The sequence below is a fragment of the Molossus molossus genome, unplaced genomic scaffold (genome assembly GCF_014108415.1).
Source record: "Molossus molossus isolate mMolMol1 unplaced genomic scaffold, mMolMol1.p scaffold_m16_p_14, whole genome shotgun sequence".
Lineage (NCBI taxonomy): Eukaryota > Metazoa > Chordata > Mammalia > Chiroptera > Molossidae > Molossus > Molossus molossus.
The window spans coordinates 85,899,004-85,922,607 of NW_023425349.1; the positions used below are offsets into that span (position 1 = coordinate 85,899,004).

Below are 23,604 nucleotides of genomic sequence, written 5' to 3' on the forward strand. Positions count from 1 at the left end.
AGCAGCAGCCAAAAGATTCAACACTACCTAGAGGTCGGGTAAGAGGTAGAAATGAAAAGTATGCACAAGATTTGGTAGATAGGGTCAGCCTATCTAGAGAAGGAAGACAGTGTAGACAGGCATCCTAGACTCTAGGACATAGGTGAAGACAGAGGCAGGGCAATAGCTGGAGGAAAACCTTGTAGTCTAGAAAGTATTTCTTGTTATTATTTTTTGAAGGCTAGGGATTCTACGAGTAATTAAAGGCCAGAGGAACCAGTCGGGGAGGAGTAATTTCCTTTAAACCACAGTGCAAGTTTCCAAGGACGAAGGAGAGAGTGTGGTGCCCAGCAGAGGCCACAGCATCACAGCTCAGAGAAAGGAAATCTCCAGTCTGGGAGAACTCTGCTTTTGTACGGAGAAAATGTGACCCTTCTGATGGCTAAGTAAAGGTGTTTCAAAAGCTTCAATGGGGACGACTGAAGATTTTAATTAAAAAACCTAATACCACCTTTGCCTTCTACTTCTCTGAAGGACCTTAAGATACGAGGTTCTAGAGCAGTTGTTCTGAAACTTCTGTTTGCATCAGTCACCTGGAGGGCAGACGCTGAAGGCCCAGCATTTCTGACCCTGGAGGTGGGCGGGGGGCACAGCCCAAGAATATGCATCTCCAGTGAGATCCCAGGATGCGGATGCTGCAGGCCCACTGAGAATCACTGCTCTGGGGTCTGCCTCTCAGAATCCGTGTGTGGCCTGGGAATCTGTAATAAAGCCAAAATTATTGAGAGTGAGCGCGTGCGCACACACACACACATCAAATGCAAATATAATTATTTGTAAAAAAAAAATGTGTTAGAAAGAATGCAAGATTGTAAAAGTAAGGAAAAATATTAAAAGGAATGTGCCGCTTTTAATTAAATTAACTTGTAGCCCTAGAAAAATATTAAGGGGAAAGTGACATTTTAAAGAAATCCTTAAAGAAGGATGAGATTTGGTTTCAAAATAAGGCTGTTAGAATGTTACCAGCAGAGGGTAAACTGGCCTCTTATCTCATTAGTTGTTGAGAGTGATGCTGGCCCAGACACCAGACACATGGGTCCAAGCCCAGCTTTATTACTCACTGGTTGGAAGATGTTATGTGAGTACCTTTCTGACCTCCATCCCTTCTTTCTAATGAGGTTATAGAGCCTCTCCATTGTTTCACAAAAACATAACGTGAAAATGTTTTGAAAGATACAGAGTCCCACATCAATGCAAATTTTCATTTTACCCTAAAAGGTATGCTTCAGGAGAGCTAAGAAGCCCACACCGGAGGCAATAATGTACTGTGTTCCTCTCCTCTCTTCCTCAGACCTCAGGGGACGAGCCTTCTGAAAAGGATGCCCTGCAGCCAGGCCGCAATATTGTGGCTGCGGGCTATGCCCTCTATGGCAGTGCGACCCTGGTGGCTCTTTCCACTGGGCAAGGTGTGGACCTCTTCATGCTCGACCCAGTAAGTACCCAGTACGGCATTATCAGCACCTGGGACTCCATGGGGCTCTGTCATTCAATTCTAGTCCTCTGGGATAATTTCCTGTTTATTCTTAAAAAAATCTGTTTTTAAAATTTATTTATTTATTTATTGGAGAGAGGAAAGGAGAGAGAGAGAGTGTGTGTGTGATTTGTTATCCCACTTATTTATGCATTCATTGGTATGTGCCCCAGCTGGGGATTGAATTCACAACCTTGGCATATTGGGATGATGCTCTAACCAACAGAGCCACCTCGTCAGGGCCCTGGTCATTCTTAATACTTGCTTCTGGGGACAGAGAGTCTAGTTTGAGGAGCCAACAGCATCATCAAAAAATATTAAGGACCTTTGTCCAAGTGATGGAATTTGAGGGGTTCTGTAGATTCAGTGCTATCAACTCAGGCCCTGCCCTTGAAGAGATTATTCCTCACCCAGGTTGGTTTGGCTCAGTGGCTAGAGTAATGGCCTGCACACTGGAGGGTTGAGGGTTCAATTCCTGGTCAAGGGCATGTACCTGGGCTGCAGGTTTGATCCCTGGCCCTGATCAGGGCTCACGCAGGAGGCAATCAATTGATGTGTCTCTCTCACATCAATGTTTCTCTCTCTCTCTCCCACCCTCCCCACTTCCCTTCCACTCTCTCTAGAAAAAAAAAAATCAATGGAAAAAATACCTTCGGGTGAGGTTAACGAAACAAAACTAACAAAAAAAGAGTTTATTCCTCTTTGTTTATGGGAACGCGATGATTTATGAATCTCCGTGCTGCAGGTTTCCAGACAGAAACGTGGATTCTTTAGAGCGGCACCATCCAGTCGAAACTTCTGTGGCGATGGACATGTCCTGTGGCCTGTGCCTTCCTAACTGAGCACCTGCCATGAGGCTCGTGTGACTGAGGAGCCGGGGCTTTTCATTTTGCTTCATTTTAGTTAACTTACACAGCCACAGGTGGCTAGTGGCTGCCCTACTGGCCAGCACGGGTCTGGGGGCCTTCCCGACTCCATGTTCTTCCCAAGAGGAGAGGCTAGTGGAAAGCTGCTCCATCAGGTCCTGTGTAATGCTCCACATTTCTCACAACGTGAGCATGCTGGGCAACAGAGGGGAAGGAGCACAGCCTTGGGGTGGATGGAAAATCTCATAGCCTGATGCTCATTAAATGAAGAGATAATTAGATAAAGACGCAAGAGTTAAAAAAAATAAGGCTGAGCTTTCATGGAAAGTGTACATTAAAAATGTTCTTATAGCCCGGCCAGTGTGGCTCAGTAGTTGAGCATCAACCCATGCACCAAGAGGTTACTGGTTCAATTACTGGTCAGGGTACATGCCCAGGTTGTGGGCCCGATCCCCAGAAGGGGACAGGCAGGAGGCAGCCAACTGATGTTCTCTCTCAACAATGTTTCTATCTCTCTCTCCCTCTCCCTTCCTCTTTCTCTAAAATCAATAAAGAAAAAAAATTTTTTAATGTTCTTATATGCATATACACACTGCCCGTGGACCAGACAACGGTGGTGAAGGCCTGGGGCAGGGCAGGAACCTGGTGGAGGGGAGCAATTGGGAATAAAAGGGGAAGACATCTGTACTACTCTCAACAACAAAGATAAAAACATATATGTAACTGAAAAATTTTGGAATCCATTAAATAGTACTGTTTTCAGGCTATAGAATATGATTTTGATTAAAAAATGTTCAGCAGAAATTTTGGAAAATATTCATAACTTATAGAATTTCTCTTTAAAATGCTGGATACTTTGCCTATCACTTGTGAACGAACTGCTTCACCCAATATAGTCAGGTCTGGTGAAAATTCAAAGAATTCTGACTGAGGTCATTTCAGTTTCCAGTATTCAGTGTGATCAAGCAGACAGTGCAGCCCATGTCGCTGCATGTGTGTGGAAGAAAGTGAGGTACAGCATTTCAGAACTGAGTTAAAACAAACTTTATAGTAGGGAAACTCTGTATCTTTTCATATATGGTGTCTGATAATGAGGTACCTTCTCCTCAAAGCTGTGGGAAGCTTTCCAATAACCAGTGGTTGTCAGTGATCACAGAGTCAAAACAAAGGAATCTATTTTCCAGGTTAGGGTGAGGGTCCACACTATCTCATCCCGAATGAGAGAACAGCTCTCTAGGGGCCTGAGGGTCCCCATCCCCAAGTCCAGGGATGGATAAACAAGTGACTGACACTAGTTAGACAACAGTTGTGTATATGGCTCGCTCTTTGCTGATAAGTAAGAGAGAAAGGGATTCTGGCGCAATGAAGTAGAGGATGCTAATGCATTCGTGGGGAAGCTGAAGACCCAGGTTAGCAATGGGCAGGCCTAGCGGACCAGGAAATAGGAGTCACAGGGATGATCTGGCAGCACAGCAGGTTGGTTTGGACACCACCCCTGATTCTGTCTCTCATTCAGTGCCAGGGAAGAGTATCTAATTTGCCACACTAAGTCAAGTGCCTGACCTCGGGCTAGAGGAGGTCCAGCTTAGAGTACCCCTAGACCGGCATCCGGTGAGTAGAGTTAATTCCCCAAAAGAAGTTAGGGTGCTTTTAGGAAGTAGACTTCCATGCTAGGCTGCTCCAAAGCAAGGAGTGTCCACAGCAGGATATTAAAGCTCATGAACCCGAGACCATCGTGAACATACCTATAATAAAAATAAGTTAGCCCTGGCCAGTTTTGCTCAGTGGTTAGAGCGTCGGCCTGCGGACCAGAGAGTTCCGGGTTCGATTCCCACTAAGGGCACGTACCTTGGTTGCGGTTTGTCCCCAGCCCTGGTTGGGGTCGTGTGGGTGGCAGCCACTCGGTGAGTCTCTCTCACATCGATGTTTCTCTCTCTCTCTCCTCCCCCCTCTCTCCCTCCCACTCTATCTAAAGATAAATGCAAAAATGTCCTCAGGTGAGGATAAAAAAAATGTTAGGTTTACTGAGCAATAGAGAACACACTGAAGAGGAACTGTGGGTGGCTGTGCCAAGAGGGAGTTGGGACAGGCTTATTATAGCAATTATTTTGCTTAATGATTCTAAGGAGGATTTGAGAAAGTATTAGTTCTATATTAGGTGTTGTCTAGAAGTGGGTACAATTAGTAATTATATATCTCAATAATTTTTATCTAGGAGGTGGGAAGATTAAAGTGAGGGTAGGGATTCACTGGTAAAGAAGCAGTCATCGCCCTGGCCAGTTTGGCTCAGCAGTTAGAGCGTCGGCCTTCGGAGCAAGGAATTATGGGTTCAATTCCAGTCAAGGGCAAGTACCTCGGTTATGATTCAGCCCCCACCCTGGTTGGGGTCGTGTGGAAGGTGTCCACTTGATGTATCCCTTTCATGTCCATGTTTCTCCCTCTCTCTCTCTCTCTCTCTCTCTCTCTCCCTTCCTCCCTCCCACTCTATCTGAACAAAACTTGATTAAAAAAAAAAAAAAGGAAGCAGTCATTACTCACATCCCACAGTAGCTAAGTATCCTTGTCATTGTCTTATTTCATACATGATCAGCATGACCTCGTCTCTTTATATTCTGGGAATGTCATCTACATTCATTAGGAACCTGTTAGTCTAGCTGCCAGCTGTGAGCTGTCATCTTGTGGTTTATCAAAACTAATTAGATCTCCAGGCTCTGATTTCCCTGCTAGTGACTGAGGGACACATTCAGCCTTTCAAGGTGAAATATGCAACTAGCTAATCACATCCACAGGGACTGATGTCACCATCACTCAGATACAGGATACCTGAGGGTATTCTACAGATCCACAGTGGCCACGGGGCACTGGACAGTGTTATTAATAATCCTCAAGATTTCTTTTATTTTTATCAACTATTCCTTATGCCAAGTACATAGTTTCTGAATGAAAAGACTTCCCCTTACCCCATTTAAGAGTCACTGGGATGCCAGGAACTTTGAATGGTTTCCAACATTGAATTATTAAGATAAAATAACCAGACCACAAATTAGTGGTTGAACTGCATTCCCCACCTTTATGACAAATCTCATTTATGTAACTTTTTCCTTTCATTGTTAATGACCCAAGTCTTCCTGAAAACATTAGGAATTAATTGAAGATGATAGCTTGGGGAATAAATACAACTAGGTTCTGTATAAATGAGTAGTCTAGCTGGCAGTGAAGGTTACAAAGAAAACTTTCCTTCTTCTTCTTGAATTATTTTATCTCCTGTTACATTACTGCTTACGCTTCCTGTGCAGGCTCAATGTTGTTACTGTTCTTTATACAACTCATAAAAAATATTACTGGGCAGGCTGCAGAAGGATTTGGCAACCCCCTGGGTCTTTCCAGGAGGCCCTCATCTTCTGACATTCTGTGATTGTCGGGGAGCGGGCTGTTGGCTTCTGTTTCCTGGTATCGCTCTTCTTACTGGCATTTTTCTTCAACTTTCTAGGCTCTTGGTGAATTTGTTCTGGTGGAAAAAGAGGTAAAAATTAAAAAGAAAGGAAAGATTTACAGCCTCAATGAGGGCTACGCCAAGTATTTTGATGCTGCCACCACGGAATACGTGCAGAAAAAGAAATTTCCCGAGGTGAGTGAAGAGGGCCTAGGACAAAATGCTGTCTCAGTGGGTTCCTGTTTCAATGGTGGCTCTGAGGGTCTGGCTGAAAGAGGTTGATGCCACTGTTCACGGCTCTGATCAGTACGAGAGTGTTTGACTTTGCCTTCATAAACAATCAATACCTTTTATAGCTAAAGTTTCCCTACTAAAGATAACACTCCCTAGTTGAAGTTTTCCAGGAAACATTGTTTATAATGAACCCATCTTTTAAAAACTCAGAGGTTCAGGCCAGAACCTCTCTCCAGTCATTTGTTATCTGGGCTGCTACCCATATAGTGTCAGTCACTCAGTTGTGTTTGCTTTGAGATAGAATAATGTATTTGAAAGTCCCATTCATGTGCTCTAATGTTGAGGACTAGTGTTTACCCCAAGTTTTAGGTAGCTCTTTCACTCTTAAGGTGATCACCAAGTTCTGGGTTTTGCATAGCTGTCAACACAGCCCAAACAGTTCATTGAGCATGTCCACCGTCCAGAGAGAGCTTTTAAGGCAGGAGTGGGAACATAGTCAAAGCACATCCAGGGCCTAAATTGGGAATAGAACAAAAACCTGTCTACAAGGGTGACCCTTTCCTACTAAATTCTGGGGAATGTGGTAAGAGAGGCCTATTTTCACACAGTGGAAAAGCATTGGTGTGGGAAGCCGACCTGGTAGACCCTGGAAGCTCCTCATAGAATTCCACGGACCAGGTGGCACGCAGTCAACAGGAAGCTGGGACCTGACTTGGCTGCCTGAAAAGTGACGTTTTGGAGAGTTTACATCTCTTTTCTTTTGTCTGTTTCTTAAGTGAAATTCTCAGAAGTGCAGTTTCCAGAACCTCTCCTTTGTGAGGTAGCATTTTGCCGTAGTGCACAAACCCACCAGGTATCTTGAGGGTGAAAGGAACAGCATATGAATTGTGAGGTTAATAAACAGAATTGTTTACCAGTTCCCAGTCTTAGAGATGGCTTCATAGTGATTCCAATTCTAAGCTAAAAAGTGCCTTCTTTAGACAACTGTTGTGTATATATGTCTCACTCTTTACTGATAAACAAGAGAGAAAAGGATTCTGGCTCAATTAAGTAAAGGATGCTACTGCATTCATGGGAAAGCTGAAGACCCAGGCTAGATGTTTATTTTGTCACTAAAAAAACCACAAAAAACTCCAGTGCATCAAAACATCATACATCTTTTTGAAGGAAAAGTTGCAAATTGAGAAAAAAGTAATCCCCACACATATGACCAACAGGTGAATAGTCTGAGTGCACGCGGACCCTTATAAATCATAACCCAAGGATAAGCAGGCCCCAAATAGAAAACCATGCAAGTCACAGAAGACTCATAAATGTTCAGTTATCAAATGGGAAGGTGTTAAATATGCAAATTTAAACTCAATATAATTTTTACATGACATGGGCAAAGACTTAAAAAGATGAATAGTGTTCAGTGATATGGGGAAAAGAGCACTCTCATAAATTGTTAATGAAAACAAATATTACAACCTCTCTGGGCAATCAGGCAATCTGGCAGTATGACTTTTTATTGATTGATTTGAGAGAGAAAGAGAAAGGCAGGGGGGGAGAGAGAGAGAGAGAGAGAGAGAGAGAGAGAGAGAGAAACATCGATTTGCTGTCCCACTTATTTATGCATTCATTGGTTGATTCTTGTATGTGTCCTGACTGGGGATCGAACCCAGAACCTTGGTGTATCTGGATGATGCTCTAACCAACTGAGCTACCCAGTCAGGTGGTAATATTATTTTAAATATTAATTATCCATACCTTTTGACTCAGCAGTTTATCCTAAATTCCCCTAGGAGTTTATCCTAAGAAACTAATAGGTCCAATGAAAAGAGATAAATGCACAAAGGTGTCTCATTGCAGCACTATTTATAACAACCACAAAAGGAATAACTGAAGTATCCATTCATCAGGATGGGTTAACATATTATGGGCATCCACAATATACTAGTGAATATTGTGCTACACGTCTATTCATCAATTAGAAAGGTAAGTCATTCTTTACATATTGATATTGAAATATGTCCATATTCAGTGAAAGAAATGAGGTATAAAACTAAATATAATTTCCTGTAAATGAGTATATATATATATATATATATATATATATATATTCATGCACACAAATATATGTATCATGTATACATGCATAAAATGTCAAAGAATGTGTCATTTTGTTAATAGTGGTTTCTGGAAGTTGAGTGTATAGGATCCTTCATTTTCTCTGTATTGTGTGAATATGTGCAATGATCATGTGTAACTGAATAGCAATTCTCTTTATAGAAATTATTATAAAACCATGTCATTTGAAGAGGCCAAAAACTATGTGACCCAAAAAAAGTTAAGGAAACAAATTTATCAGGTAGTTAATATTTTTTGGAATTTTATGATGTATAATATAATATAATATAATATAATATAATATAATATAATATAATATAAATAACATAATATATAATATAGCTTTAAAATTTTGTTTGTAATATGTTGTGATTTCTTTTTTCTATTTTAAAATAAATACTTTTTTATTAAAATAATAGAAAAGAAAATAAATCATTCCATTTTGAAAAAGAAGTCTCCTTTCTCTCCTAGAGCTTTGCCTTCCGGAAGCTGGCTCCGGTGTCAGTGGGCAGTGCTCCGCCCCTCCTGATTGCTCCCCAGGCTGTTGCTTCCCTGCAGACCTGTGTGTTCTGGCTGCCTTTTGCCCACACCCCACACCCCACTGTGGAGAGAGCATCCTCCTTTGCCATCTCTGCCCCCTGACAATAGCAGCTTCTCCTGACTCGGACTGCACTCTTCTCCTTCACATTGATAATAGTAACTGGTGTGTATGGTGGCAGGTGCTGTTCCAAGTGAACGGTTGAGTAACTTGTCTAAGGTGACCCTATGAAAGCTGATAGAATGAGGATTAAAATGTAGACCACCTGGATCCAGAGCCCATGGATGCTGTGCAATCCATTAGTGGGGATAAAATTGTGTAGGGAGTTGTGACCAGCATTCATTTTTAGCTGAAATTAGAACAGAACAGAGCAGAATGAAACAGAGTGGAATGTCTAGAATATAATGGAATAGAAATTAATCAATAAAATAATTATTTTTGCAAAACACTTGTTTTATTTCAGCCATGTGTGTGTATTTGAATGCATGATGTATTTTGTCATGAAGTATATTTCTTTTTTAAAAGTTTGAAATTTTTGCTGTGTTGTGTGACCTCTTCATGACTTTCACCAAGTCTGTGACATGTGACTTAGTATCTCCACTCTGACTTCTGCCAACATCTGGAGTGATTTCAGAGTCTACGGGTCTATCCAGTAGCTATTTCTTTTTTTAAACTAATATTTTTATTTTTAAACTTATTTACTTATCTCTATTGTTGAATGTATTACAGATATCCCCCCTTTTCCCCCTATCAACCCCCTCCTCTCCTCTCCTGCCCCCCTTCTGCTTTCCCACACTATTGTTGGTGTCCATTGGTTATGCATATATGCATAGAAGTTCTTTGGTTTATCTCTTCCTGCCCCCCACCTCCTTCCCTTTGAGGTTCCTCAGTCTAACAACCAATTTGTATTCTTTTTTTTTTTGTTGTTATTGTCTTTTTTTTTTTAATCCTCACCCAAGGACATTTTTGCATTTTTTGTTCAGATAGAGCAGGAGGGAGAGAGAGAGAGAGAGAGAAAAACATCGACGTGAAAGGTGCGCATTGAGTGGCTGCCACCCGCACAACTTAACCAGGGCTGAGGACAAACTGCAACCGAGGTACGTGCCCTTAGCGGGAACCGAACCCAGGTCTCTCTGGACTGCAGGCCGACGCTCTAACTGCAGGGCCAATTTGTACTTCTTAATCCCTTCTCCTTGTTCTCCCACGCCGCCAATCCCCTCTCATCTGGCAACCAACAGAAAGTTCTCTGTATCTATGAGTCTGTTTCTGTCTGTGCTCATTTTGTTTGTAGAGTCAATTGTTGATAGATATGTATTTATTGTACATATTTTTGTTCTTCTTCAAGAAGACCCACCAATTCCAGATATATTCATCTCCATTTCAATTCATCTAGCTGGTTCAATAGCTACATCCTAGGGCTTATCGGTTCTTAGGAATTGCTAAATTATGAAACGATAAACTCTCATGTTTATTCTTCAAACAGCCCCCTAGCCTTTGTACTTCTTACCCTGTCTTCGCCCATCTGGGCTGCTGTAATGGAATGCCGTCGACTAGGCAGGTAATAAACAGCAGAAATGTATTTCTCACCGTCTGGAGGCTAGAAGTTCACGATCAAGGTGCTGGCAGATGTGTTTGGTGAGAGCTCTCTTCCTGGTCCATGGATGGCCATCCTCACACTGCATCCTCACACGGTGGAAGGGGCGAGGGAGCTCTCTGCCGTTTCTTCTAGAAGGCACTGATACGATTCATGAGGGCTCCACCCTCATGACCTAATCACCTCCCAAAGGCCCACCCCCTATCACCATAGCAGTGGGGTTAGGATTTCAACGTGTTCCCAGCCCTGATCTGGAGTTCATCATGTCCCTTGATTCTTCCTCTTTGTCACTCTGTATGGTCAGTGTCCTCTTGTCCCTGTCCTTTGTTCCTCGTTTGACCTCACTGACACCCCAACAGCCTGTGTCCTGTGTCACCTGAGTTAACTACTCCTTCTCCTATACTTAGCAGCCAAGTTCCCTTGAAAACATAGTTTTTATACACTGTTCCTACTTCTTCCTTTTGAAAAATATTTTAAAACTATATTGGTTTATTTTTAGTTATAAAAAGACAATTACATGAATTGTAGAATTGTAGACCTGAAATCTACATACTTTTATTAACCAATGTCACGCCAATAAATTCAATTAAAAAGTAAATAAAAATAACCCCCCTCCAAAAAAAGACAATGCAGAATACTCTGCATTTTAACACCTTTTGAAAGATGAGAAGTAGGTTGTCATTTAATCTGTGCTGACAGCACGACAGCACAACAGCCACACAAGGCTGCTGGGCACTCGAGTGAGGACTGGTCTGATCTGAGAGGAGCTGGAAGACACATTGGATTTGGAGAGCTTCGTGGAAGAAAGGAGTGTAAAATAACTCTCGAAAAGTCTTTTCTGTGGATTACACATTGAAATGATAACATTCTGATATATTATTTAAATTGAAAAATAATTTCTACAGCTGTGTAAACGTTGGCCCATGGAAACATCGCTTGGAGTGAGTGCAGACGCTGTCACTGTTCAAGGGGTCTGGCTCTCAGGAGCTCGGAAGCCCTCTGGAGTGTGGGCCGCATGGTTTCAAGGAGCCTCCAGGCAATTGTTTGAATTGTAGGGATGATGGCTTCTCTCTTCTTCCCTTCCAGGTCCTTTGACTGGTCTGATAATTGAATTGACATAGGTTAATAGGAGCAAATTTTGTACTTATGGGAGCCTCCTTAAAAATATGAGACTCGCCCTGGCTGGTTTGGCTCAGCGGTTAGAGCATCGGCCTGCGGTCCAGAGAGACCAGGGTTCGGTTCCTGCTAAGGGCACGTGCCTCGGTTGCAGTTTGTCTCCGGCCCTGGTTGGGTCGTGAGTGCGGGAGGCAACCACTCGATGTGTCCCTTTCACGTCAGTGTTTCTCCTCTCTTCCTCTCTCTCCCTCCCACTCTATCTGAACAAAAAATGGAAAAATGTACTCAGGTGAGGATAAAAAAAAAAAGTGAGACTTACAGAAGTGACCAAAGCAGGCAGCTTTTAAAATTTTTAGACAAAGACAAATAAATGTGTGAAGAATTGACAGGACAAAGAGGTGAGGTGTAGGGGGAGTAAACCAGAGGAAGTAACAGGTTTGTTGAGCAGCCTGCTCAGCCCTAAATTCCCTCTCTCTGGTGACAAGGGTGTCTCTGCCTCCTGGGACAGGGAGGGCACCTTCCACAGGGGAGATTTATTTCCCGCTTTTGCTTTTGGGAGAATAAAGGAGGGTCAGAGGGCCCTTCTTGCACTGGCTATTTCCGAGTAATTTTAATTTGAAATAATCAATATGCCCAAGTGACATACTTTGGAGGGGCATATTCTGCTGTTCTTCAGTATATACTTACTTTTTTTTTTTTTTTTATTCCTCACCCGAGGACATGTTTACATTTATAGAGCAGGAGGGAGACAGGGGGGAAGAGAGAGAGAGAAACATCGATGTGAGAGAGACACATCGACTGGTTGCCATCCACATGACCCCAACCGGGGAGCGGACAAACCGCAACCAAGGTACGTGTCCTTGACTGAAATCAAACCCGAGACTCTTTGGTCTGAGGGCCAACACTCTGATGGCTGAGCCAAACCAGTCAGGGCTATACTTGCTTTTTTTTTTTTTTCATACTCACCTGAGGACATTTTTTCCATTTTTTGTTGAGATGAAGTAAGAGGGAGAGAGAGGAAGAAAGAGAGAGAAACATCGACGTTAAAGGGACACATCGAGTGGCTGCCACCTGCACGACCCTACCAGGGCTGGGGACAAACTGCAACGGAGGTACATGCCCTTAGTGGGAACCGAACCCAGGTCTCTCTGGACTGCAGGCCAATGCTCTAACCACTGAGCCAAACCGGCCAGGGCTATACTTGCTTTTTTGATAGCTGCTCTCTTAAGATTGTTTCAGGACATAGTGTCTTACTTTAAGTAATCCTACATTGAATGGCTTCAATCACTGGTTGAGGTAGGGGGTGGTCCTAATGAATGAAATGATTAATTATGTAATGTTTTTTGACTCCTAAGCTCCTAGGTGGAGGATGAAGGACCTGGAATGCAGAGGCCACACCAATTGGATGTGTGACTCTGAGCCGGTGCTGGCTGATTGCAGAACTCACTGCATCTGTCTCTTCTCTCTCTGCTTTCTAGGATGGCAGTGCTCCCTATGGGGCTAGGTACGTGGGCTCCATGGTGGCTGATGTGCACCGAACCCTAGTCTATGGAGGGATTTTCCTATACCCAGCAAACCAGAAGAATCCTAAGGGCAAGGTAATTCTCCTTTGTCCACTGGCTATATCCAGTCAGGGAGCCGGGTGGAGCTCCCTTTCTCTTCACACAGCCTTTTGGCCACTGCCTTGTCCTTGGCATGTCTGTCTGTGAGTGGGCAGGAAGAAGAGAAATGAGATATGTTTCCCATTAGTGAATCTGAGGCTGCTGGAGGAGAAGACTGAAGCTATGATTGGTGATTTTTCTGGCCTTCTGTTCTTTGTCCTCATGCCCATCATGCACCAGGAGTCAGCTGTGTTTCCTCCCATTTTTCACATGCTCTGTCTGAACTTTAATTTCAGTACCAACTCACTGTGGATCACAGACCCCTTTGAGAATCTAATGAAACTTATGGACCCACTTCCTAGAAAGAAATGCATGTAAACATACACATTTCATGCATGTTCAGGAGATTCACAGATGACCTGAAGTCCATCCATAATCTCCCCAAAAGTTCACAAACTCAAGAATAAGAACCTCTGCTCTGAATCCATTCAGTATTTCTGGAAAGGAAGCTCCTGGAAGATCTTAAGCAATTTTATGACGCAAAACTGAAAATACTGGTATTATCAATTAGGAATCTTATGATCCAAATGCATCCATCTTGAAAAAACTCTTCCATGGAAAGCATCTGATGTTTAGCAGTCACAGAAATCATAGCTAAGTAGGCAAGTCAAAAACAAAGAACTGGTGTATTCTCTCACACACCAACTAACCATATATATATATATATATATACACACACACACACACACACACACACACACGTTGGGGTGGGTGATTTGAGTTATTGGAATGGCAGGTTCAAAGCCATGATCAGAAATCTAACAGCACATGAGACCAGAGCAGAGATTTTTAGTATGCAGATGGGTGTATCAGGCATTTCTCTCTCTCTATTTTTTTTGTTTGTTTGTTTTGTTCAGATAGAGTGGGAGGAAGAGAGAGAGAGAGAGAGAGAGAAACATTGACGCGAAAGGGACACATCGAGTGGCCGCCACCCGCACAACCCAACCAGGGCCGGGGACAAACCGCACCCGAGGCACGTGCCCTCAGCAGGAACCGAACCTGGGTCTCTCTGGACAGCAGGCCGACGCTCTACTGCTGAGCCAAACCGGCCAGGGCTCTCTCTTTTTTTTTTTATCCTCACCCAAGGGCATTTTTCCTTTTTTTTTGTTCAGATAGAGTGAGAGGGAGAGAGAGGGGGAGAGAGAGAGAGAAAGAAACATTGACGTTAAAGGGACACATCAAGTGGCTGCCACCTGCACGACCAACCAGGAGCGGGGACAAACTGCAACCGAGGTACGCGCCCTTAGCGGGAACTGAACCCTGGTCTCTCTGGATTGCAGGCTGATGCTCTAACTGCTGAGCCAAACTGGCCAGGGCTCAGGCATTTCTCTTCATGTGAGTGTTCAGCTCACGTATATGAACCTGTTGTATTAGGAAAAGTCTGTGTTGGAGTAAAGAATTGTTATGAAGTATTAATGAAATCAAGCAAAAGATGAGAAAACTCTAAATGGAACCATTCTTGCCACCTACTCAGTTCCAACAGAGAGAACATTAAGACTAATTATTACTAATTATTCAAATGATTTAAAATTAGTTTAAAAATACCTACATATAATTATATAAACATTTCCATAGGAGGTATAAGTCCATGTATAGACCATGTATATTCACAGCACTGTACCAATTAGTTCCTGACCTCCACGTTTTAGCTCTCATGGTCTCTGTGACCGTGTGTGTGTGTGTGTGTGTGTGTGTGTGTGTGTACTTACTCTGTAGAGCCATGTATATTTTAACTGCAGAAAAAAAACATCGCATGGCCCACAGGCCTAGGCACCATGAAGACCTGGGCATTGTGTTTTCCCATGAGTTTACTACAACAATGGGATCTTAAGGTCAGAACAAACCTTGGCTCCAGAACGAGCTTAAAGTGAGAATACTGTGCTATTTAATGTTTGTTTTTGAAGTATCTGAATCAACATGGTACAAACAAAGGAGAGTGGTTACAACTTGAGGCTTTGTTATCGGACACCATAAACCTCGTACCCCCAGGGCCAGGGAAAGAGGAGGAAAGAGCCTAGCTCTACAAGTTGCCAGGTCAGAGTCTCCCTGGTGGTCTGTCCAGGACAGCGTGGCCTCCAGTGTCCCTCCTGTGGATGATAAGGGACAAAACTAGGTGATTTAGGTGTGTCCATGTGCACCGGGGCTCCTCTGTGCCCCACCAGGCTGATGGCAAGTAATTGCCCCAGAGTCTTAATTACTTCCTCCTGAGTGCCTGGCTCTCCAACCCAGACCACAGATATTTTATTCCTCTCCATGCAATAACACAAATTTAAAAGTTGGCACCAGATATGGCTGTTTCTTTGAGTAGGTTCAACATGTCTTCAAAATGGATTTAAAGAAAAGAAAAGAAAAGAAAAGAAAAGAAAAGAAAAGAAAAGGCTGCATAGAGCTGGGTCAACACTTGCTAAGCTGATTATAGAAAAGGAAATTTGAAAAAAAAATGCAGATTTTGCATGTATGGGGGAAGGAAAGAGAAGATAGAATTATATTAAGTCAGAGAATACAGCTAGAATGTCACCTTGAATCTAATGTGGTTCAGTTGGTGTGTGTGTGTGTGTGTGTGTGTGTGTGGTTGGGAGGGCAGTCTGGGGAGGGAGTCACTACAGAAATACACCCCAAAAGGACATTCATTCCAGCCCATTTCAGTTCAATGCACCATGTACCCACCGACACGGGGAGTCACAGGCTAGCTCTCATCGTGCCTTTTACAGAAGGTATTCCTTGTTCAGAGCAGGCTCGGCCCTGGGTCCTTGGGCTCAGCTGGGCAAGCAGGGCATGGGCTGTTTTACCCCCTTTCTACCCTCCACTGGGAGCCCTTGGGCAAGGTATGTGGTCGCCTTGTTTGGACGCTCTTTTTGTGTCGGGCAGTACTGGGACTGGAGATGCCACAGTGACCAAGATAGCTGCTGTCCCTGCCTTCAGGAAGGGTGACTCAGGAGGAAGGCAGATGTCAAGCCAACCTCACTGCCATGGCTGCTATGAAGGGGAAGTGCAGGCTACTGTGGACAAGCAACGGGAGTTAACTTAGTCTAAGGGCAAAAGAGGCTATTTATTTATTTATATTAATCCTCACCGGAGGATATTTTTCCATTTGTCTTCAGATAGAATGAGAGGGAGGGAGAGAGAGGGAGAGAAACATCAATGTGAGAGAGACCACCGGTTGGTTGCCTCCAGCACCACCAGGACCAGGGCCAGGACCCAACCGCAACCGGAATCAAACCTGTAACTTTGGTCTGTGGGCCGATGCTCTAACTGCTGAGCCAAACCAGCCCCAGCACAAGAAAGGCAATTTAAATGTCATCAAACGATTTTGCCAAGTGGCACTTGAGGTGTGGAGTTCCTTGCCATTACCCGGACCCTGTGGACATCCTGAGGGACCACCCAGCCCTCGGAGCTGACCTTCCAATCCCACCCAAGCTTGACTCCTCACACAGCACCTCCTAAGCAGGCCTGTAGGTCCCGTTTTTCTGTTACAAAACCATCGGGAAAGGGTACCAAGACCTCACGCGCTAGTGAAGAGGCAGGTCTCTCATAAAGGTCACAAGGCAGGTAGCGGCGGACCAGAGGTGCCTGCAGAGGCAGATGCGTGCTCGCCAGCAGATGACCCAGCCTTGCAGAGGGGCTCGATCTCGGGCAGGCCCCTCTGCGGAGGGGCACGAGCCCACTTGCACTGAGGGGACCGAGGTTCACAGTAGGAATTCCCCGTGGAGATCCAGGGGCAGGGCTTGAGATTTTTGGCAACTTGCAAAGCTTGTCTGTCTGACTTCCCCTGCAGCTCCGGCTCCTGTATGAGTGCAATCCTGTGGCCTACATCATCGAGCAGGCGGGAGGCTTGGCGACCACAGGCACCCAGCCCGTGCTGGACGTGAAGCCTGAGGCCATTCACCAGCGAGTCCCCCTCATTCTGGGGTCCCCGGATGATGTGCAGGAATATCTCACCTGTGTACAGAAAAACCAGGCAGGCAGGTAGTGGGTTTGACCCTGCCAGCCCTCTTCTTTTTTTGTCTTTACCTTGTATTAAGGACCCTAAATGACTGGTAAGCAGAAACAAAAGGCCAGGCCACCCACTCACAAGCAGGAGCAGCGCCAAACTGCTCGCCACCGGTTAGAGGCCAGAGGCGACGCTGTGGTCAGTGTACATGGCTAAAAATAAAAATCCACGCGTGAAAAGAAGAACTTTGGTTTGTCTTTTGTCATAACAGTGGCAAAAGGGCTGTAAGTCTGTCAGTTCAAGTAATCGTGGCTATCTAGTTGGGGCAAAAGTACAGAGGTCAGCTCTGGCCAGTTTGGCTCAGTGGTTAGAGCGTCGGCCTGCGGTCCGGAGAGACCCGGGTTCGGTTCCAGCTAAGGGCACGTACTTCGGTTGCAATTTGTCGCCGGCCCTGGTTGGTCGTGCGGGTGGCAGCCACTCGATGTGTCCCTTCACGTCGATGTTTCTCTCTCTCTCTCCCTTCCTCTCTCTCCCTCCCACTCTATCTGTACAAAAAATGGAAAAATATCCTCGAGTGAGGATAAAAAAAAAAAAAAAAAGTACAGAGGTCAGTCACAAATTTGTCTCCACTTAAAATCCAAACCTAGGCCCTGGCCAGTTTTGCTCAGTGGTTAGAGCCTCGGCCTATGGTCCAGAGAGACCCGGGTTCGGTTCCCACTAAGAGCACATACCTCGGTTGCAGTTTGTCACCAGCCCTGGTTGGGTCATGCAGGTGGCAGGCACTCGATGTGTCCCTTTCATGTTGATATTTCTCTCTCTCTCTCTCTTCCTCTCTCTCCCTCCTGCTCTATCTGAACAAAAAAAATGGAAAAATGTCCTCAGGTAAGGATTAAAAACAAAACAAAATCCAAATCTAGTGTCTTATCCTGTAGTGATTCATTTTCTTTCTCATATATATTGAATATATGCATAATGTGTGTATATGTTTAAATATGTTATATATTTAAATGTGTATATATATTAAAAGGGCTGACTTAATTTCTTAGCAGAGTGTTTTGTCTTATTTAGATAAGTTTTGAGTTAGAAATCTCATGGCTATTAAATTCTAAAATTTCAGATTGATCTTTTGGTGGGAGCAATGACTAATAACAATATGAATGGGAAAAATGAGGTCATCTATTGAAAAAACAACGTACTAAATGAAGTTCATATTTAAAAATTAACACCTACTTTTCTCAACCCCTTGACTTTGCATTTTAGATTTTGGGAGAAATATTTTAATCAATCTCAGGGCTGAAGCAGAGCGCACTGGTTAAATAACTCTCCATTTGTCAAATTATGTCAACATGGGGATGGGGCTGCATACATTTCAGAAACCTCAGCTTGGTTTAATAAGAATTGCTATGTATGTTTATGAACTTGGAGGCCAAACTCCTTAGTGAAATACTGACAAATCAGATCCAGAAGTATTTAAAACAAGGATGCATCAGAATGAAGTCAGGCTTAACTCAGGAGATCAAGAATGATTCGCATTAGAAAACACAATAAAGTAATGCATTAGGTTAAGGCAAAAGGCAGCGGTGTGGAGGGGGAGCTAGGAGAAGGCATGGGAAGAAGCCAGACTCTCCTTTCCCACATTAGCTTGGGGCAGAGTGGTTCATAAAACCCAAAGGCAGATTTCCACTTGACTCTTATTCAGGACTCCACGTTGTTCTTCAGTCCACTATGGCTTGGCTGCAGTAACAGAGACAGCCCAATTTTAATACATAAATAAATTTTTTTTCCAGCTTTCCAAAAAGGAACAAAGAATTTCTTTTTGTAGGGCACATTCTGATTCTAATCAATGGGTTAGTGGTGCTTTATTAGACACTCAATTTGAAATGTGTATCTCAATGATTCAAAGTAAAATCTTACTTCAAAATCTCTTATGAATACCTTGATTTGCTGAGTTTACAGCATAGAGTCTAAAGAGTACAGAGCCAGGAGGGAGGGTTTTCTTGGAAACAAAGCTGAGAGATAGCACTTTCAATCATAGTTTATGTTGCTTTAGTGAATGGTAGTGGACACCAGGGAAAGATCCATTTACCATTCAAATGCATTCTTCTTCAAGCTGAGGCTCTGTGTCCCTTCCTGTGAAATCCAAGAACAGGGAACTAGCAAAGAATATGGGACTCTCATTCCGTTCTCGGAGGCTACATATCAAAGATGCCAGGACAGCGGGGCCATGGAACCTGGGTGACCGGTGCCTCCATCGGCAGGGTCCAGAAAGAGCACTGATCGGGCGCTCTAACCTAACCGGGCTGAGAACCCTTTTCTTCTCAGTTTCTCGTTTCCTCTTGATTGGCTTCCCAGCGTAGATGCTTGTGTCTGTCCCAGGAAGAAGGCCACTGTTCTTTTCACCTTCAAGCATTCCTCAACTGTCCACTCTGCAGGCGGGCATTCCCCACTCGGGAAAGGTGGGATCATTCCCTGGTTTCCTTTGGGCAGATGGGCTTCAGCAATTGGGAGGCAGACTTATTAACACTGAAAGGGTAAAAGCCATATGATCGTTTTAATAGATGCTTTTTAAAAATAAGAAGAAAATATGCAGTTTCAGATTAGTGGGTAAGGAATGACTGGTGTTTGAATAATTAGCTAGTCAGTTGGGGGGGGGGAATAAAACAACCAGACCCCCAAAATATATTTCAGATGAATTCCAGAATTAAATATAAATAATAAAAATATAAAGGTATTACAAAAAAGACAAATAGTACCTTACATAGACCAAAACACAAAAAGCAAAGGTATAAAGGATAGATGTGATGACATAAAAATAAAAACAACACACTGCCAAGTTAAAAGACAACTGATAAGAGGAAATATTTGTAACATATAACAAAAAATGAGTATGAAGAATCATACATATTAAGAGGGAAAAGATAAACTATCTATAGAGCAATAAACTAAAGATATAAAACTGCAATTTGCAGAAAAGAAAACACAAATAGTCAATAAATATCTGAAAAGGCCTCCTTGATGATCCATTTGAGTTACATTTTGTGTATCGTGTAAGATAGTAGTGGAGTTTTATTCTTTTGCATTTGGATGTCCAGTTTCCTTCTTTATTTAAAGTCAACTGATTATAAATGTTAATCACTTCTCCACAGTAACTTCACAGCAACCTCTAGAGTAGTGTTTGGCCAAAGAACTGGGCACCATAGCCTAACCAAGTGACACTTAAAATTAACCAACTCAGTGTGAAGTTCAACAAGGATAGATGACCAAACCATAATGGTAGGTGAAAAGGGCATTTTGCAAGTAAATATGACAGCATGCCATTAAAAATATATTTTTTAAGCATACAACTAAACTACACGTGTCTTTGGGTAAAGACAAAGAAAAAGGAGACTATTAATATCACTGAATTAATAATTATGGTTATTTCCCTGAGGAAGGGGGACAGATATTGGGGGGATAAAGTACCAAAAGGTGTCTTTGCTTTATCTTCACTGCTTGACTCTTAAAACTATGACCATGTACTGTTACATAACTTGGGTGTGTCATTTCAATTGGACAGCAGATTTTGCTTGCCTACTGTTTGCCAGGTCCTGTCCTTAGTGCTGAGACTAGAGAGGTGAACAAATAGTGAGAGGTGATCTCTGTATAGATTCAAAGCTGATGTGTGCAGAGCACAAAACCTCAATGGCAGTGCTCTCAGGAGCAGACTTGCTGTCAGAGATCAGGACTTTGGCGTCAAAAAACCAGCAATGCTCCCCATGATGGGGTAAAGCCATCTTGGGTCACCTCTACTTTTTGAGGAACACATATAATATTAAGTTTTATTTCCATCTTTTCCCATGCTTCCTTCATATGTTTCTTATGATCTTTTCTCTCTTACAAAAAAAACCCCAGAAAATATTTGATGTCATCCAGTGAAAGTAACACCAGAGTAAAGAAACAGCGTTAGTTTTCAGTGCATTTTGGTGAGTGAGAACGCCTTTCGATGAGGTATCGATGGTCTCGGGTATGGAACCTGGCCGGCGCTCGATTTAGATGAGAGAGGACATGTGAGAAGGCACAACCTTCCTGTGCCTTTTTTCCTGCTTGGCAGATCCCTACATTCACTGCTACTAGTGATACCCAGGCTACACCACGTTGGGTTTCTTAAACTTCTCCAATCTTAGCCGATTTCCTTGTGGACTGTAGCATTTTGTTGAGCTCAGTGGAATCCTAAGAAACTAGACGAAAACTTGTGAAAATAAAACTGTCTTGATGCATGTAATGGATGGCTGACAACCATTTGGCGTTGACAGATTTCTTATTTGTTCTGCCTGGATGGTCAACAAGTCTGACTTGTCCTGCTGGTCTTGACTGGCTGAGGCTAGCGGTGTCCTCTGGATGGCTGAGAACTGGAGGCCAGCTGTGACAGTAGGTGCGTTAGTGTCCTGGGGCTGGCTTGGTTCTCAGTCTGGAGGCTGGAATCCACGCCCGAGTGTCTGCTGCTCAACACTGCGTCCCTCGGAGGGCTGTGGGGCTGAATCTCTCGATGCCTCGTCCAGCTCCTGACAGTAAGCTTATGTTTCAGACAAGACTTTTGTGTAACTGAAAGTTGTTTTCGGCTTTATTTAACTTGTGTTCATTGGCTTATTTTAAATATATGATAGCTATGGCTTGGAACTTTTCACAAGTTAAATTGATATATCTTTGAAAGTCACAGAAACTTCTGATATGTGTTTAATCATTTAGACATCATTTCGTTTGAAACTTTTCCCAAGTTTAAATACAAATGTCTTTAAAAACGATGTCTTTACTCCAGCTGGTGTGGCTCAGTGGTTGAGCATCAACCCATGCACCAAGAGGTCATCGGTTCGATTCCCGGTCAGGGCACATGCCCAGGTTGTGGGCCCGATCCCAAGTGGGGGCCATGCAGGAGGCAGCCAGTCGATGTTCTCTCTCATTCATGTTTCTGTCTTGCTCTCCCTCTCTCTGTAAAATCAATAAAGGAAAAAAAAGTTCTCTTGTGTCTTTAAAAAAAAAAAATACAATAAAGTGTTTGGGAAGCACTTTGTGGTATTTAAAAAAATAAATAAATAATAAAAATGATGTCTTTAAAAATCTTATGTGTTCAATCATTTAGGCATCGGAGAGGTTCTCCTCTTTCATCCTAATCAGTACCCAGGCCATTTCTCAGAGTCTTCATCTGAACTTCCAGGATTCCAGGGACAGAAGCCTGAGCTGGCCTATCATGGTGAAGCAAAATGACAGCCACAAAGAAATCCTTTCTAGTGGGTTTCCATGTTGAAATGTAGGAGACTGCAATTTCCAAGGACAGCCACAACCGTAGCTTCCGTCCCACATGCTCTTCTAAGTGACCTTGTCTCCTCTAGGCATGAGGTGGACCCTCAGCCCCTCCCCTGGATCCCGGGCTCTTTCTGGTAATGTTCCCCAAATTCAATACAGCAGCAGGGATTCCACTGGGGACTAAGACTGGCTCATAAGGAGCCATGTGGTTCCTCACTGGGCGTCTGGCACCCTGTCTCTAGGGACATTCCTCCCGGAGCCCATCTTTATGCTGTGGGAGCCCAAACCATGCAGGGCCTGTGTACAAGCTCTGGTCATCATCCAGGCTGAACGCCAGCCCACACCAGCATCTAGGACAGTCACGGGAGTGACACGAGCCCAGTTAGACCTACAGACGACTGCAGCACGCAGGGGAGACTCCCAGTGGTAAAGCACAAAGATAAGCCCAGTTAGGAAATGGGAAAGATGGTTGTCATCAAGCTGCTGTTTCAGGGAGTGTTTCCCGGTAAGAGATAACCAGACCAGTCTCCTCACCTCATCCCCGTGGTTCCCCCATGTCCTTAATGCCAGGTGGGGACCCAGCCTCATCGCCCAACCTCAGCTCCCCCTTTCCCACTCTCTCTAAATGTGGTTTCTCTCTCCCAGAGATTCTGACCACAAGTCTCTGCTCAGACACTCACCTTTTATACTGTCTGACTGACTGGTCCCCTGGGTTCGTGTCAGATTTCTCCTCCTCCTGGTGTCCCCAGGACCTCCCTCTCCCTCACAGCACCAGCTCTTCCTGGAGGGTGGGAATGTCCTCTACAAGGTGACGACTGGGACACAGTGGGATGACATCACTTCCAGATGTTTCAATATAGGTCCAGTTCGGCAGAAGTGATTCATCTCAGGAGCCTCGCAACACTTCCTGTGACCACACTTTTTGCTATGATCACAGAACCCTCAGTTTCACTCTAAACACATTTGTCATTTTAGGTCAGAAAGTTATAAATTTAAGGACCTACGAGGGAAGGCCCCACTGAGGGTCCAGCATGGCACGTGGTCCGGGACAGATGGACTTGACCAGAGGCTGCGGAGACCTTGGGGGCTGAGGCCCCGGTTGTCCTACACTTCATGTCTTCATGGGTAATTACGGGTCTATTAACAAATACTTCCACCTACTCTGTGTATTTCCTTGAGTGGCAACATGAAAAGTTTAAACATACAGACAACAAGTGGAACCATGTGCTTCCGTAGCCTGCAGGATGTAGGGAGGCTTTTTTTTTTTTAATCCTCACCCGAGGACATCCTTCGATATTTTGTTCAGATAGAGAGAGAGGGAGAGAGAGAGAG

At 43.8% G+C, this 23,604-nt stretch overlaps 1 protein-coding gene across 1 annotated transcript in view; it reads left to right on the forward strand.

Moving 5' to 3' along the window:
- The window catches only part of FBP2 (fructose-bisphosphatase 2), a 32,111-nt gene extending 14,884 nt beyond the window's left edge, over positions 1 to 17,227 (forward strand). Inside the window, exons 4-7 of the mRNA XM_036261207.1 lie at positions 1,331 to 1,471; positions 5,867 to 6,004; positions 12,879 to 12,998; positions 16,837 to 17,227. Coding sequence (XP_036117100.1) covers positions 1,331 to 1,471; positions 5,867 to 6,004; positions 12,879 to 12,998; positions 16,837 to 17,031 — 594 coding nt within the window. The 3' untranslated portion in view covers positions 17,032 to 17,227. The remainder of the gene's footprint in view (positions 1 to 1,330; positions 1,472 to 5,866; positions 6,005 to 12,878; positions 12,999 to 16,836) is intronic.
- Positions 17,228 to 23,604: the final 6,377 nt, after the last annotated feature.